Source organism: Anoplophora glabripennis, unplaced genomic scaffold (assembly GCF_000390285.2).
Source record: "Anoplophora glabripennis isolate ALB-LARVAE unplaced genomic scaffold, Agla_2.0 scaffold485, whole genome shotgun sequence".
Classification (NCBI taxonomy): Eukaryota; Metazoa; Arthropoda; class Insecta; order Coleoptera; family Cerambycidae; genus Anoplophora; species Anoplophora glabripennis.
The window spans coordinates 385,100-403,898 of NW_019416727.1; the positions used below are offsets into that span (position 1 = coordinate 385,100).

At 33.5% G+C, this 18,799-nt stretch overlaps 1 protein-coding gene across 6 annotated transcripts in view; it reads left to right on the forward strand.

The window, feature by feature from the left end:
* LOC108913037 (titin) overlaps positions 1 to 16,556 on the forward strand; it is a 164,038-nt gene extending 147,482 nt beyond the window's left edge. For 3 of the 6 annotated variants that reach the window (XM_018718493.1, XM_018718494.1, XM_018718497.1), the window contains 7 exons: positions 58 to 218; positions 310 to 3,018; positions 4,663 to 6,046; positions 8,672 to 9,088; positions 12,121 to 12,233; positions 13,422 to 13,602; positions 16,069 to 16,556. In XM_018718493.1, the coding sequence (XP_018574009.1) occupies positions 58 to 218; positions 310 to 3,018; positions 4,663 to 6,046; positions 8,672 to 9,088; positions 12,121 to 12,233; positions 13,422 to 13,602; positions 16,069 to 16,175 (5,072 nt within the window). In that variant the 3' untranslated portion in view covers positions 16,176 to 16,556. The remainder of the gene's footprint in view (positions 1 to 57; positions 219 to 309; positions 3,019 to 4,662; positions 6,047 to 8,671; positions 9,089 to 12,120; positions 12,234 to 13,421; positions 13,603 to 16,068) is intronic. The other 3 variants (XM_018718495.1, XM_018718496.1, XM_018718498.1) reach the window with 3 other exon arrangements.
* Positions 16,557 to 18,799: the final 2,243 nt, after the last annotated feature.

The following is an 18,799-nucleotide window of genomic DNA, read 5'->3' on the forward strand; positions in this document are numbered from 1 at the left end:
TAAATTAAACCCTGCATTTTGTAGATATTGCATGATATAACTCTAATTTTATTGCAGCTGAATTAAATCATACCGGTAGATTTATGGTTAGAGCTGTAAATTCTGGAGGTGAAGCACAGAGCATAGCTGATATTGCAGTTTTCGAACCCACACCAGACACCATGGTAGAAGTAGTAAAGACTGTAGTTTTTGAAGACGTCCGCAAGCACGAGACACTGGTAAGACATTTTAACATCCACTTGCAAATATTCTATTTCAGTTAAGCATTTACCTCTATACTTTTAATTCTCTTTCTTCCACCATTCATAGACTTCAGCTGCAGATAAGGTGTCATCAACAATTACTACGCAGAAACCTGTACCCGTACCTGTGCCTGTACCAGAACCCCCCAAAATCGAAAAACCAGTTTCAGCCCTTTCTTCCACTCAAATGTCCCAATCTATGTCCTCCAAGTCTGAAATTACATCCACAACTGAACAAAAAATGTCGCACGAGTACCAGAAATTCAAATTAGAACACACCATGCCAGACGTACCTTTGCCGAAACCTGTAGACACAAAGGAAAGAATAATAGAACGCCATATTGATTTTGAAATATGTCACCCTGCGGAAACCATTGAGCAACAAACGACAGAGGAGAAAAAATCTGAGATTCAAGAAACTGGTATCGAAACCAGTTCAATTTCGAAGCAATCGTCACTTCAATATTTCGTCCAAAAAATAAAGGGAGGTGACACCACTACTACCATACAAAAAGAAGTGAGCGTTCCAGAACCCATTAAACCGGAAATTTATCAGAAATTCGAAACGGCGTCCCAAGAAACCCACAAGGAAACCGAAATACCCGTAAAAGTCCAAGAAAAGGTAGTTCCGTCACTTCCCCCAAAACCAGTATCAGCACCGCAAACGGTTCAAGAATACAAATCATTCTCTCAGCAAATCTCGCAGCCGGTAACTCAAGAATACAAATCTTTCTCTCAAAAGATTACAAAGGAATATTCTAGCCAACCTCAGACACAAGACTATAGATCATTCTCTTCTACACAACAAATTATTCAGCCTCAAGAATATAAGACATATTCTGCCCAGCAGATAAGTCAGGAATTGGAATTGAAACCTGAACCTCCGGCTGAAATCTGCTACGCTCCTAAACCAGAGGTTACTACACAAAGGGAACTTGTGTCTGAAAAAGTAAAACGTATTTCAGAAACGCATAAAGAGGTGCCGAAATACAAAGTTCCTCCTGTTGAACCGCCACAAGCACCAACGTGGACACCACCTCCTCCGAAAAGTTTCGAAGAAAAAAAGGAGTTTTCACAAACTCAACAGTCGTATCAGCAATCTTCTTATCAGACCTCGTCCTCATCTTACAGTCATTCATTTGAGAGCAGCACAAAACCTGTATCGCCTAAACCAACCTATGAAAAAGTTTGGACGCCGAAATCTGATTTGGAAAGGCCCGCTTCAGTTGCATCTTCCGCTTATTCCACGTCAGATAAGCAATATTACAGTAGACCTATATCTGCTCAGTCCGGTTTACTAGAACCTTCTCAAGAAGCTTTACAAATGGAAAAACAATGGGCCCATAAATTTACAGAAACTCACTTGGAAAAATCCTGGCCACCACCACAAAGTGAAGAGCCAAAAATTCAGCCATCTTGGTCGGTGCAAAGCACCCTTGAAAAAAAGTGGACTCCTGTTGAAATGAAAACCGAGAAATATGTAAAAGAAACAAAAGTCACCAAAACTCCAACACAACACTACATCGCAGAAGTATGTAGTTTGGGAAGCAGTGTCACTGACCAAAAAATCTCCGATAGCTCCTTTTCAAAAAGTGAAACTTATGAAATGAGCGGTTCAGGATCTATTTTGGAGGAGAGTAATGTTAAACCTTCTGAAATGAAGAAATCATGGCCCCCAGCTTCACCAACACCGGTACAAAAATATGTTCCATCTCCACCGAAACCCTTTGTTGACACTTTACCTATTAGACCAGTTTCTGTTCAGGACATCACAGATGAGGTATATCTAGAACCAGGACCACCCCCAGAAATAGGTTACGCAGAACCTCCAAGAGAAAGACGTCAATCATATGTGGGAACTATTGAACAAGAACTGGAAAAAAATTTGGAACCAGCTAAAGTCCCTCCTTGCGCTGTAAGGACAATACCACCGCCTAAAGATTGGACTGCACCGCCGCCTCTGCCGCCAAAACAAGTTTTACCTCAAGCTCCACCAATTCCTGCAAAGCCTTTCAAACGCTCTGAGCCTCCAAAGAAGATTGTAGCAATAAAATCGACTCCGTTTGAAAAATTCCCGGACTTGGAACCATTCCCCTTCAGACCAGATCCACAAAAACCAAGACCACCCAGAGTTGGTCCACCTCCGACTCCTTCAAAATTTGTGAAAGGCAGATTCACAGACAGCGATTATGAAAGTGACTTTGAGTCTGTCAGGATTCCTCCAAAATGGAAACCAAGCATGAGCGACACTGAAGAACCAACTTATAGAAGAGTAAATGCTCCAAAATTAATACATATTGGTAGGTCCCGCTCGCAGGAGTGCGAACCACTACCTCCTTCAAAATTCGATCAACCTCCGCGATTTGAAGGTCCACCGAGACCAGAAATCGACTTCGATGAGTTCACAAGGTCAAAATTAACATCACAAACTAAAAAATTCACAAAGCATACCAGATTTCAAGAACCCAGAAGAGAGATATCTCCACCTAAAATTAAACCAGCCTCACCTCCTGTGTATGTTCAGCCAGCGAAGAGGCCTGACTCTCCCAAAATAAAGCAGAAGGTTGTTTTGGACGGATATATGGCTGACACTGATGAACCTTTCAGGCAGCAGAAGATTGTTACGTCGGAGTACTCCAAAGAAGAGAGGTCCGAGTATAAACATATTTCAAAATCTAGCATCGAAAGCTCCCAAAAATTCATTACCTCCAAACCTCGCGTTTCTAAATTCCCAGTCAAGAAACATCATTCTTCATCTGTTTCTTCATCAAAGAAGGTTCGCTTTCTTCTAAATGTGTGTGTGTGTGTTGTGTCTCTCTAATTTGATTTAGATTTATTATTACACAGCCACACAAAAATCGACTTTGGGGACCAGAGGTCAGACCATGTTTATTACACGTTTTTTGGGTCGCTGAATCCGAATCTGAGGTCCATTTAACCCCATCACCTCTAGATTTTTCATAACCTCAAAAACCTTATGACTCAAGCTTCCAACACTGGATCCAATTAACCAAATCCCATAAACATTTAACCCAATGATATCCCAACCTAATAAGCCCATGAACCCAAACCCCAATAACCCTGTTACCCCATAACCAAGGGAATTATCATTCGTAATCTGTATTATTGCAAAACATCATCCTTAAAAACCCAAGTACTTAAACCCAAAAAATTCCCATAACCCTATAACCCCATAACCTCGTAACTTCATAACCCCATGACCCCATAACTAATAAATCATAGGCAATCTGTATTATGGTTAAACGTTAATGTGGTCGAGGATATCTAAAAAACCTATGCACTCAAACCCCCATAATCCTACAATTCATAACCCCACGATTCCCTAACCACAACTTCGTTACCTTGTACTTTGATCTCATTCACCAAAGAACCGAGTGTTACAGTCGATCTAGTTTTTTAATAACTTTAATTGGTGGGACAGTCGGCATAAGCATTACCCTGTGTACAAAACGAGGTGGTTGTACAAAAAAATTATAATTTGTAGGATAGACCGTACTATAAATTAATCAATAAAAATAAAATTAAGAATTTCTCTTGACTAGATTAAATGAAATGAAAATCCAAAGGATAACAATAGATAACCTAAAAAATTATATTACTAAAATGACTAGATCAAAAGATTGGACATGTGAAATGACTAGATCAATATATAGGATGCATTTTAGGTTACAGTACTAGGGTTTTCATGGAGCTATGTGCTATTTGACAATAATACAGATTATCTATGATTTATTCCCTTGGTTATGGAGTTATGGGGTTATAGGGTTATTGGGGTTTGGGTTCATGGGCTTATTAGGTCGGGATATCATTGGGTTAAATGTTTATAGGATTTGGTTAATCGGATTTAGCGCTGGAAGCTTGAGTCTTAAGGTTATATGGTATAATTATTCAGAATATCGGTTTTTTTGAGGTGATGGGGTTAAATGGATCGGATTCGGATTCAGCGACCCAAAAAACGTATAATAAACACGGTCTGACTTCTGGGCCTGAAAGTCGATTTTTTGTGTGACTATTTATTAATCGCCTGGTTATGTACAACTAGTTGCATGATGCGAAATGACAGATGAAGAGAAATGCTTTTGATGTAATACCTACTTTATTTACAATAATTATTCAATCCATTCAGTTCAAAAATATTAATAAAAATAAATTATTTAAAGTTAAATAAATACAGGATATTTTACGTATCATATGTAATGTTATAAGTCTGACTTTTAAGATTCTCATTCTCCAAAAGCATTTATCTGTAGAAAATTATTAAAATACTAATATGGATAATGTTTTTATTTATTTATTTATTTTTTTGTAATAAGTAAACGATTTTATAAGTTAGGGCTAAACTGATTATGACTCTGTTAATATGTGTTTCTATATCTTAATATACTATTTTCATTTTCAGGAACTAATTGCTACCCCCATAATTACAAGTCAAACGTCTGAGCAAATTCATGAACAACAAGAGAGGCACGTTCAATTAGAACAGTTTCCATTTAAACCTGAACCTTCTAGACCCAAAAAATCCAAAGGCCCACCACCTCCTAGCCCCTCAAAGTTCGTGAAGGGCGATTTCCGCGAAAGTGATTACGAAAGTGATTATGAAGGAAGGATCCCTCCCATTTGGGGAACTGAAACTGAAAAAAGTTACAAACCAGTCCGTCCTGTACTAACTCCTAGTCAACAATACCAACAGTACGGAAGGACTCCAACACCCCCAACTGAATTTGATCGACCTCCACAAGTAGACGGACCACCACGGCCAAAGTTTGAACCTATCGAGAAGTTCAAACCCGTTGCAAAGCCTATAGCAAAACCCGTATTCAAGCCGAAACCGATGGCCGCGGCTCCTGTAATGGACTTAATTGTTGCTAAGCCAGCGGCTCAGCCGCTGATCCTTCAACCAGGTTCTCCCCCAGAAATTGGATATTCCCCAGGACCGAAGACCACCCAGTACTATAGATCCACTGTTAGCGCTCCTTACCATAACGCGATTCAGACGGAAACTTCGAACGTAATGCATTTTAACGAATCTACAGAAAACTGTCACCGAACAATGAGCGTGCAGCAAACCCACAAAGTTATTAAATTCGGAGACCAATATAAGAAGCAGGAACAACAATTAGAACCGTTCCCATATCAACCAGAACCAGAACGTTCCAGAAGAGCTACGAGCGTACCACCTCCTCCAACTCCAAGTAAATTCTTACCCGGAGAGTTCCGAGAAAGCGACTATGAAAGCGAGGTTGACAGCGCAAAAATTAAACCCAAGTGGACTCCAAGAGGCACTGGGGAAGAAAACTTGCAGTATAGAAGAGTAAGGGCGCCAGCTTCTGCCCGATCTTCTAGTGTCCCAGCACCGACACAGCGAGTTTTAACGCCGATGGAATTTGATACTCAACCACCTTTAATGCCATCTCAAATTTCTACTTCTGATGTGGTAGACAGTCAGTCAAGACGGCATGAATCTATGTACAAGAAATTTACCGAGACCAAATCGGGTCACCAACTGGTGAAGAGAAGTTACTCTCATGAACCCGCACTGCATCCTGGTACTCCTCCCGAGTACGGATACGTTGCCGACAAGAAACTAACAAAATCCACTGCCACCAAAATCGCTAGTCATCATATGGATAGTATGACGCAAGCATTCAAATCTAAGACTCAGAAATTTGTAAACGATGTTATGGGCGACATGAGGCAACAACAGACGCAGAAGCCAATATTGAAGACAGCTGCAGATGGAGATGCCCAGGTGTACAGGGAAGAAACTCGAGCAGCTCAGTATGGTAAGTGCCATGTACTTATTGTGTGTGAAATAACAGCAGTTAATGTTTGTCGTTACTCGATGTTTCTGAGGGTAAAGACGAAGGGACTTCTTGCAAACTGTAATCGTACTAAAAGATTTTAAATAAAATTTTATGTTTAGGCCTTGATTACTTGTACTGTGTATTCAAAAGTAGTTGCCATTGTGATCAAGTTTCAACACGATCAATTTTTTAATACATACAAAATTAATGAAAGAAATAGTCATTATGATAGGTTGAATTATTGAATCTAGTTGACAAATCTTGAATATAATATAATATTAATTTTGATGGATATTTACTTCATTGCTATGTCAAACTGACTAACAAATATAGACGGCTCTATTTTCAAACTAATGGAAAACATCTTTATCAATGTCACAAACAAAGTAAATGTAGCGTGATGTCCAAATAACTTTCATAAAAATATGCCACTTGAAAGTGGTAGAATTCAAATATTATTAATTGGTAACTATTATTAATACAACTAACAGTACTAAGTATAATTTACTGTACAACTGATAAGCTTTGACATGTTATGATTTAGTGATGTTTAATAACAGAATGTGTCTTTTGTGAATTGAATCACAAAAGCCACTAAAGCTCTTACATATTAAAAAAAGCTGTTTAATAAAACAGTGCGACTTTTTTTATAGGAAAATAGATAAACGCTCGGACATATCGATTTTGATTTGATGAAAACATACATTGATATGAAAATTTTATGTGTGATGGGAATGCCTATATGTGACAGCAACTATTTATTTATTTTTTTAATAACGAAGGATTGGCGCTTTTTTAAATGCTTTGAAGTTATCTATTACATTTTATGTCGCCACTGGCATGGTGGCAAAGATGTCCTAAATGTCCTCCATTCACTTTTTGGTAAAAATAAAGTCATTTTCGTGATCTTCGAAGTTTTAAAATCAATTAATGCACTTTTTAGTCGGCAATGTTACATTTTAAAGTAACTGCATAAAAGTAATTTTTTTAACAAAACTTAAGGTAAACTGTTTTTTCAAAGTACTAAGTCCTTATAACTGCAATGTCACTTGATATATTTGACTATTCAAAAAATTTAAAATGCACGTGTTAGCATTGAGAACTCGGATGAAATTTTTGCATCTAAGGAGGCTTTGATCAATTCAAAAATCGACAAAAGTCGACATGTTTGAGCGTTAATTACTATATATTTTTTCTTCGTATAAGAAGGGGGTTATAAACATAATAAAAACAGTACCCTAACCTTAGTACACTTTTATGCTTTGTTGAATTAATTTAAGAGAAAATTTAACAAAACGTACACGTTATTAACTTTACGATTATATTAACTATGTACTTAATATTTATTTCTTCCAATGATTCAGAAATGTTCAACATTTCAGGATATGAGATTTAATTGAAAATAATTTTTTTAGTTTTAGAGAATAAGAGTTTAAATATTTATATATGACTTTTACTGTGCTTTGTTAAAATGAATATTTAATAGATTCTTGCAAAAGAGAATTAAAAAGTACATACATAATTGAATTAACAATGCTTTTAAATATTAAAATTTACATTAAAAGAATGAATTTATTTCTTGTACATGTTATTTTGGAAAATTACCATATATTCAGGAACTGATAGAATGTAAAAAAATAAGAATATTTTTTGTATGAACCATGAATCTATCGACTTTGTTGAGACACAAGACATGAAAAATGTTTTTTTAAAATCGAATTTTGTCTGTATCTTTTTCAAAAAACAATATAATAATGCTATGAAATTTGGTACTGGCAAGTTTTTGAGTGCTAAATACACCGATGGTACTAGTTTTTCAGCATATGCTAGAAATCGATGTACCGTTTTTGAGAGAAAATGTACCGTTTTTAAGAGAAATGCGGACGACTGTCAACTCTTTAATACATACAGGGTATCCGAAAACGAATGGGTAATGCTACAAAGATGTCTTCGTTGGATGAAAATAAATCGATTCTTCTCCCTTAAAATATTATCGGATATTAAAAATATTTGTTTATATCCTTTTTAAACTAAATGATACTGATTAAAATAACTTGATCTAAATCGGATCGTTTTCATCTAAGGCAGCTGCACTTGATAAATGGTACATTCTATTCTGGACACTCCGTATTTTAAGAAGTAAAAACTTGTAGACCCTCGTGTAGCCAGTTGCGTTTTTGTCAAAAACGCTACGTTTTCGGAAATTTCAAGAGTGCCCTTCTTTGAGTAAATTCAAATTTTACAGAAAATATTGGAAATCACGTAGCCAACAAACACTGATGTTTCTAATATCCTCAAAAAAATACCTGCATTAAATTACAATGTCTTTTGGAAAATATGTGGCTAAAATTTGATAAAAAAAATAAGTTTAACGCCCTGTGTCTTACAAACAAAAGGCGACATGCCTATGGTTCAGAGAGAAAATTTGTCTTATTTTTTTGATGCTTTATCAATTCCTAAATTTATTGTACCTTTTACGAAATCACCCTGTATGACGATCTTAGACTAATCACATTATACTACTTACTCGTAATACGCTTGCACGTTTAAAGTAACACGACACTACTAAGTTCATGGGATGTTTATTTAACCTTATTTCTGTAGGAACCAAGCATGTAGATCCGGACACTGGTCTAATATACTTTAAGTACGATTTCGGTTACGAATTTGGCATAATCTTACCGGGTGAAAGTAAACAAGGCGAAATACCAGTGCCGAAGAAAACCGTAATAGAGCCCCCAAAGAGAACGGTAGATATAGAAATGCCGGTCTACCATGAAAAATCTAAGCAAGACACCAGTAACGCACCCACACCCCAATTCAAACCAAAAAAGTTCACCCCGTCGGGCAAGCCGGCCAAATGGGAACCGACTTCCGAAAGTGAAATGTCCGAATACGAGGGTGACAGGAACAGGACCAACTTACTACCAGGTTCGAGATGGGAGCCATCTTCATGTAGTCCCGTGTCACTGTCGCCTAGTTTACCTAGCACTTCTCCAGCTTTTAACAGTACTTTCGCAGGTATTTGGTGTGCGGGTTGAACGGCTTTGCTTCTCTATCGGCTTCAGTAACAAAGGTCTACGAGCTTTTATTGGCTTTCTTTTTCTTCGGTTGTTCTTGCATGTTCGTAAAGCTTATTTTTGAAATAGGATATGTTTATGCAGTTTGTTTTATTAAGGATTGAACATAGCTTAACAGGAGATTTCCAACCATCGTACTCGCCTTTATCAAATATCATATGTTGCTCCTTTTTATTCTAGAGTTTGTAAAAATTAAAAAAAAATGCCATTGTAGTTTTATTGTAGGCACCTCAAAATTGGCGCTATACAATTAACCAAGAAGAAATCTTGATTCTTGAAAGCTTTAAATACTAATAGCTGTGTTCCTAGAGCAATCCAATAAATGAAAAAATAACTTGCAGAGAAATTTAAAAAAACTTCAACTATCAGGTATTAGGTTTTTAAAATTAGCCAACACCTTTTGCCAAATATTTGTAATTTAGGCTGTTAACGACTGGATACGGTTCTCTAAATTATATATAGAAGCTAATGTATGTCAAAAAGATCGACAAATACCCTGGCAGAAATATTACCTGTGTCAACTAGTATTATTTCTTATTTTTACAACTTTCTAAGATATTATTTTTCATATTATTACAGCAGTTTTTTATGATTGCAGAATAATTCGATGTACGACAAAGCAGATCTTTTGCTCATCTAATTCAGTGTTTTCCATATTTTTAAACACATACCTATTTATTAAAGAACACCATTTCGTCAAATAAATACCTAAGGGCGGTTTTCCACTAAACGGACAGTCGAGTTTATGTCCTGTTTGTGTTTCCTAGAACAAAAAAAAAACAAAACTGAAACAAACCCAAAACTCTTGTTTCCATCAAGCGGGCTACATTTTGTTCGAGTTTTGTTTTTGTTTTTGTTTTCAGTCATTTTCCACTGGTTGTCGCGAGGAAGTCAGAACACATTTTTCCAACAACCAGGCAACATGTTTTGAGAAGATTTTTTTGTTCTTAGTTATGGCTGGATTATACTGAAGTCCTTGGAAAAAAGTGTGTCTACAGTGTCCCACCTCGAACTCCATCGATGGATATCTGGGAAACCGCTCTAAGTATTTTTTTGAAATTGTGATGGTGTGATACGGACTATGGGGCCCACCAAGTTAAAATATTTTCAAGGTCATCGTACTTCCGGTTACACCGGAAGTCGATACTAACTTTCTTATTTTAAACGGAACCCCCTGTATATTATTGCATTTTTGGAAACATCATCCATTTTTAAGTTGAAAACATATAGCACACTCCATACTTAGGATTGACCGTTTCCGAGATATTTCGATTTTTAAACAAAAATTAACAGATGCAGACTGTCAGCAAAATTTAGTTTTCCCGGTTTATTTTTTTGTGCAAATTGGACATTTTGTAGAGAAAGACCTACTTTATCGAATTTGACATGAAAATTTTCCAGTTTTTACACAGGGTGATCAAAAAAAATATCAATATGAAGTTCAGATATGTGGAAAACTCGAAATTTTTAAATGAAAACCACTATTTTTTTTGCAATAACATACAGGGGGTTCCATTTAAAATAAGAAAGTTAGTATCAACTTGTGGTATAACTGGAAATACGATGACCTTGAAAATATTTTAGCTTGGTAGGCTCCACAGTCCGTATCACGCCATCACAATTTCAAAAAAATCCTTCGAGTGGTTTCCCAGATATCCATCGATGGAGTTCGTGGTATATGTACGGTTAAACAGTTTACTTGGTTAGTTTGTATCCTAGCCAAGTAAACACTTTAACCGTACACATAATTATATATTTTTTAATAGTTATAATTCATTAATGATTAAAATATTGTTTTTGGGAAGAAGAAAACGCCAACATAGATATTGGGTTGGATCACTTAAATAGAAAACACAACACGACCGTTTTCACTAAACAGACTCGAATTTCAAAACACGTGGAAACCTTTTGATGTGACCGCTTTCGAGCGGGACCCGAAAAACAAAACTCCAACTGCCGCAAAACACGCCAGTCTTCAAAAAGTTTGCGAAAAGTTACAGTTCTGTTTTATTCGACACAAGTTTGTGTTTTGTTTTTGTTTTGTCCGTTTAGTGGAAAACCGCCTTAACAATAAGAAAATCTAATATCGTTTTCTTTATTTATATTTATATGCAATAGTCATTAAAATCTATTAAAATAGAACTGGCTACAGGTTATGTAAGTATATTAATATTCTTCAATGACGAAAAGTTAAAGTTATAAATTTCATCTCTGTGCGCGAGCATTAGACAAATTTTCAATTATAGCTAAAAATTACTTCTTTCACAATTTCCCAGAGGTAATTTTTAATTATGATATTTATTTCATTAATGGAAAATAAGATATTTGGAACGATACATTCATAGAGCCGCATTCGCTGGGGTTAAAATATGGAGTGGTGTCCAAAACACCAAATTTGAATGTTCGAAATGCAAAACCAATTATAAATTTTGAATCAACTTACATTAACCAAGTAAATAACATCAGTATTACATATGTAAACACTAGATCTAGTTTGATTAACCAGAATATGAAAAAAAATTGCGAGCTTAGTATTGTTTTCGTTTTATCGCATAAACGTTTTGTGATCTTACATTACAGACAACTTCAAAGACATCTTACTGCAAGGTTACACCAGGCCTAGACTAAGCAGAACCGCGAAATTTTACGTAAAAAATATAGGTTGATGCAAACGTTTTGGGATTGCATATTTAGTCTCAAAAGAGCATTAATGATATTTTCCGACTGCTCTTATTATATTAAAAAAAACAAAGATTCCTTGGTCACTTTAGTACTGATTGTTAAGTGGTGTAGGTAGACGGGTCTCTGGATAATATACATTTTTGGCTTTTAACTTTAACACAAAAACTTTATTCTTTAAAGGCCTTATAACAATGATTTGGAGTTTTTTTTAAAAAAAGCAAAATACTATTAAAAGAATAAAATTTTGTTCATGAAAAGCTATTTTTTAAAATCAATTTCTGTATCAAACAGGTCCTGGTAGAAAAGGTGCTGAAACTCCTCCCAGTTGTCCTAGCACCCCGGGAAGTACTATTGGAAAAGTTATTCTTCAACCTGGACAAGCCCGAGCGCCAATATTTATAACGGTAAGTAGGTCTTACGTACATGTGGGTATTTATTGGAACTGATTAAACAATGATTGTAAACTTCTGTAACGATGTAACAATATCAAATTAAAGCATACCTCAGTTAAGTCCAAAATATCATTTATTGTACAATCATGTTTTTGCCACTCACAATCAGTGTCATTGAGTTTACTGAAAAATATAATATGTGGAAGATTACTTTTTTAGATTTTTCAGTTCTCCAGCAACTTGGCAAGAATGCAATGTTTATCTCTCTTTATTATTAAGAACTTGCACTAGACATTTCTATCTTTCTCTCTATAACCGGGTTTGTAGCAATTTTTAGTTACCGTATATTTTAAAAGAAACGGAAACACTTTTACAACTTGTAATCCAACCAACTTTATTTTATTTTATTTTATTTTACAATGTGTTCTAATAATATGGGATAATACGGCATAAGCATTGTAAGTAAAGAAACAAAGTCGTAAATATATCACATCAACGAATCCTACGTACAATGTAATCTATTTATACAAATATTTCGAATATACAAATATTTCGAATTTCCTTTTGATTTTTCTCAAAATATTTAGTTTGGAGAACGTTAAGCATCAAATTTATGGGAAATGTTGTCTGTGACGAAAACAGAAATTTTATTATGTTTATTTAATATAATTTCTAAAGAAAAATTTCAGATCTTATGACGACAAATTCGGAAAAACCAAAATGCACTTAAATAAAAAAAATATCATCTATAGATACTGATCGCATACATATTTTTTATATTGTTAACAACAAATTATTGTATCAAGATACATACTATTGATTCATACCAGTCAGCACTTAAACCGTCATTTGTTTTTTGCTTATAAAAAAAATACGAGGTGCCTAAATGATAATTTCAACAGGAAAATCGTGCGAATTTCCTTGATAATGTTTTTTCTGTGTTCAATATCCGTATTTTGTTAAAATTTTCTACGCAATGATTGTAACGTTTGCAAAAGAGATATTTTAGTGTAGTCTTCCTCTAAATTAATCTAAAAAATATAACAAATACTGCTTGATAAAGAATTTTTTTTCTGTTGATGCAATATGCTACTCAAATACTAGGTGTATTTTAAATTTGGTTCATATTAGAACACCATAACAAATACTATATTATCTACATTTAGGTATACATGTAAATAATTTTGCTTCCTTTTTCAGCCTTTACGTGATATCGCCGTAGTCAGTGGACAAGCAGCGAAATTCGAATGTATCGTACAATCAGAACCGCCCCCGAATATTCTATGGTCCAAAAACGGACGAATTATAGACAACTCGAATGATCACCAGTTACATTACAGAAATGGTGTTTGCCGTTTGACAATCTCACAAGCGTATCCAGGTAAGCCTTTGGCACTAGTCGAAATGTTTTCTTGGCATTCAGGAATTTACAACAACAGAAAACGGCGCCAAGTTCTTGGGCTAGATAACTTAAATAGTACTAGGAATACAATATGCCTGACATTCGGGTTGCTTAGGATATCTCAACAATAAAAAAATATGTGTTTTATATGTATGAACCTACACTAGAAATAAAAAAATATATTTACAAAAATGGTCTGCAATCATGGCATACGTTAATGTAATTATTTTGCACTAAAGCTATAAGAAGTGCAATAAAAATTTCATTATATCTCTTGTTACAATTGAACTTGGTATTCGAACATATTTACCCAAGCACCATGCATATTTACGCCATCTATCCGATGAACCGAAAAAAATGTTTCAGACGTACTTTTGGCTGCAGAATTTTAGAGCTTGTTTTTGATGTAAGAGAAACTTATTTGTGCTCGACTTTCTTGTATCAAGTACTGGGACACCCTATATATGCCAAAAACACTTTGTTTTGTAGTAATTTCACAATTAAGACATATTTTTTGCCGTAAGGTAAGACTGACATTCAGTTAGCACCTGTATTTACTTCACTTGGACGTTTTTATATTTTTCAGAAACCTTTTAATCTACTGAAATTTTACAAGAATTCCCCTGAATCAGAATTTAAAAACATAATTTCAAAATAGCAGCCCAGCATTTATCCCAAAATATAAAATTGTCCAAAAAATTTCTAGAGCCGGATTCTGCTTTGCTAAGTGTTTCAAAATATTTCAGTTACAAGACATTTTAATACGCATATTAATATGAACATTCTAATCTGGCAATAAAACGTAAATATTATAATCCCAAAGTTCTACAAGGACGAACATGATAATAAATAAAGCCAATTTTATAATTTCCAAAAATATGAGAAAACTGCAGTAAATTGTATGTACTTGTATATTTGGCAAATGTTAAAATCAGAATTATAGCTGCTTTGTAATTACATATTATAAATAAACACACAATGAGACTAAATTGTATTGTTTGCTTGAAAATTAAGAAACATCTCTTAATTTAAATAACATAATATTTGAAGAAAAAAGAAATATTTTACGTGTATCATAGTTTGTGGGGAGAATCTTCATTCGAAAATATGGCAAAAAGTGATACGAGTTAAATCTCCAATCGACTTAAAGTTTATGAATATTATGAAAAAGATGATGACATTAAGTTTCCTACATAACGAAATTGTTTGTCTCAACCTGTATCCACACCACTGGTAAAGCAGCCAACGTCTTTTTAAAATTAACATAGGTGTGACATTTTAAATACTGTTCAAAATCCTTAAGTTCACTCGAATTACTGAAGTCGCCTGGGACATATTTTGCAAAAATCCAAAAAATATAAAAATCAATAATTAAGTACGAATATTTCGCAAAAATATCATAAATTTGATATTCAGTAACTGTTAAAATTAGAGGTAAAGTTCAAAAGTTAAACCTTATAACATGACAAGTTGAATCTACAAAATGAAGAAAATGTCAGTAAAATTATGTTATTACATATTTATCAAATTACTAAAACTTCGATATTCATTTTTAGTAGATAGTCATTCTTGAAATTGACATATTCTTTATACAATGATAATCTGACGTAAAGAGTAGACAACGCATGCTTCAGTTTAATTTTGGTACAATAAGTAATAATAATAATACTTTATTTGTCCAACAGTATAACCAATTACAGGACAATCCAATACAAGTATTAAACTGAAGAAAAGAAAAAAATGCACTAAGAGCACAGCATTACTCAAAAAAAAGGACAAAAAAAATTCATGAAAATATTCTACTCACTACCATTAGATATACTAACAATTAAATAAACCTGTTGTTAGTTGCATCAAAAAGCTCTGTAAGAAATATCAGTTGGAATTGTCACACCTATTACAAATTATTGTTATTAAATATCCTGACAATCTAGCTATAGGAGTATGAAAGGTAGACCAAGAACGATTTGACATTCTAAAAACTAGAAAATAAATTTGGTTAAGAATTTCTGGACAGTCGATGTCTCCTAAAATCTAACGAGTTAAGACCAAACTGATTACGTAAGAAGTCAGTTTAGAAATTTTCTCGATCGATCTAACTTGATTTTCATAATAAGGGCTCCAAACAAGAGAGCAATATGGATCTTAAAACCTTAATATCATGAAAATCCTTCAAAATCAGACCTTGTCTCTATTATAGGTGATGTATTGAGAACGATTAGCCAAGACCGAAACAAATTAAATTGACCAGGTGGCAAGAGAATCCATAACCGCTCGATGGCATGATGTAGACCTGACTGCTTCATATAATGAGCTATTCATTTAGTCTTTTTAATATCGCCATAAATGTTGATATTTTCTTCTAGATAATATATCTATTTACTTTCTTTTGTCAAAGTTTACAGCAAGCCTAGAAGTCCTTATCTAACTCAGTTCCTTTTTCAGAGGACGCAGGAACCTATTCCTGCACTGCGACGAATCCTGTGGGCACGGCAAATACAACTGCAACTCTTCAAGTACCAGGTGAGCGCCGATCCCAATATATAAAATAAGATGGTGGTGGTCTAACAAAATAGTTTTGTGCACTGCCAATGTATAAGCAGTTATCTGTACGTACTTTTCATTTCAATTTTTCAATTATCGACTCCGAAGTGCCTTATTGCTATAACAAATTTGTGACATGAATCACGTAGTGTTAGTTTTTCCCGCTTCAACGTTTCAGATATTTTATTACGAAAATACTAAGCTGTATCAAAGTGTTTCTTGTTATTTTAATACATTAAGGTTAAAGCCTTTATCAAACTCATTCTGGTCATTATGTACTAGTGTTTAGAGTATATGTGTATAAATTTATATTTGTTACTGACTTTTATTATTATATTTATTTATTTATTGTGTCTGTTATATTGGATATTAAAGCTTTTCTGCATTTACACTTTTTACTTATGTTGGGCACCTATCCTTTCCTTTTTTCAATACATAGATTCTCTTTAGTTGTGGCTTTTGGGTAAGTACTAACTGCACATTGTATGTATACAGGGGAATTTTGAATGAGGTGGGTCTATTTCATATAAACAAAATGACTTGTTTTGTATACGGTACTTCTGTCTTGTTCGATTTTTTTTAATTGCACAAATAATGTATTCTGTTCTGTCTATATTACTCCACAAAGTTGAAAAGATAATTCTGAAATACAAATTCCGGTCTCCGTTAAAAAAAAGCCTAAACTGACGTTTTAACAAAAATAAAGCTTAGTGAAAGCAGAAACGTCGTTACTTATTACTTTCCTAATAACTTCTGCTAAAATAATTATTTAATGAATACATATGTATGATCCACCCCAATTCACATGACCCCTTCTAACATAACAGTAATTTATATCACAAATTATACACTTTTGCTCAATGTATGTACACGTCTCTGTTACTAGCAATTCAAAATTGTGTTTAGTAGCACTACTAACTTTTGTAAAAATCACAACTAATCAACTGTATTATATAACAGCATTTTCGTTGTACATTGAAACGATTCCTTTAATGTAAAGTTAAGGAATAAGAACACAGGTTAGAATAAGAAATAGAGAAAATTTTCTTGTAACATTTTGTTTGTCGTCTTGAAACGTATCTATTTGGAAAGTAGCAAATTTATAATTTTGGTAAAGTTTTCTATCTGCATGTAAACGAGTTAAAAATTTTTGGAAAACCTTCTCCAATTTTTGAGAAAGGTATTACATTATAAACAATTGCCTATGCTTACTGTTTTTTCTCAATAATTCTCATTAGTTTTGAAAATACAATTTTAGAATTTAATTGCAAATTAAAATCAAATTCATTACGGTATCATATAAGATTATAAGAAATTTAAACATCCTTAAAACCCGGACTTTAGAAAATGCCTGTTATTTTATGTCATATCACAGAAGAACATAACACATAAGTATAAGTTAAAAATAACTTTTAATTCACAGAGGAAATAAATAGACTTCTTATGCATGTACAAAATGTAAACACATAAGTACTGAATTCAAGCATATTTTCACGTATTACATATGAAAATTTTATTTAAAAAAAAATTCTGTTAGCTTCATTTACTTAAATAAAAGGTAATGTGTACATTCAGGGCACTTTGTTTTTGACATTAAATTTAGTTCATCAAGATTCACAAAATTTTATATTATTAATATTTAAATTTGTTTTTAAGTACAGGAAATAACTAAAATACCAAGATTGCTTACGTCTTTCAAAAATCGTTTGAGTATTTAATAAAACGTATCCTAAATATTATTTTCTCGGAATACAAACATTTGCCTTGAACAAAAATAGCAAAAATCCTATTTTTGTATTGAAAACGATATTACAGAGTATGACAACAACATGCCTGTTTTCAAAAAGAAACGAATTAGGATTTCTTAATCAATGAAATCTATTATTTTACATACAGTGCTCCATATTAAAATCTATTTAGATATAGGGAAAAAACTATTTAACCAATAAAGAAAAATGAGCAGCATATAAAATAATTACAAATATTTATCGGAAAAATAGATTTAATTACAATATGGGTCACTTCATAGTATAGTAATGTACCTATATCAATCCGGTTTTATAGAAAAAAGTATGGTGTATAGACGAACATTGATAACTGTGTTTTTCGGCAGAAAGTAGGTGCAGGATTTTTTAAGTATTAAATATGTGTCGAGATATAGATATCGTAAATTGTCAAACAGTTCTGTTCATCTTTTGAAACCTGGCATTTCAAAAAACTTAAAAGAAATCTTTCAAGTCACTTTATAGGAGTCGATATCGCAAAATTGTATTTAAATAATTGAATATGTAAAAGTGATCTCGTGTTTATAAGGAAAGATCTTTGCTACTAAAATTCAGTAGTTTAAATAAGACAATATCGCTTGAAAAAATGAACCATTCAATTTATTATTTGATAAACAGTAAAACTTTACATTGCAATCGACTGCTTCATAAGACTCTAGTGAGGTAAGTACCTACCCTTGCTCTTTACATATTACAGAACCAGGTTTATTTAACATAATTGGATGAATTTGGATAAAAAATTAAAAATACTATTTAAAATACTGAAGTTATAAACAATATGTAAAAAACATATTACATTCATTATGCTTCTCTGTATTGCATTTAATTATTTATTTGTTAACACTTTT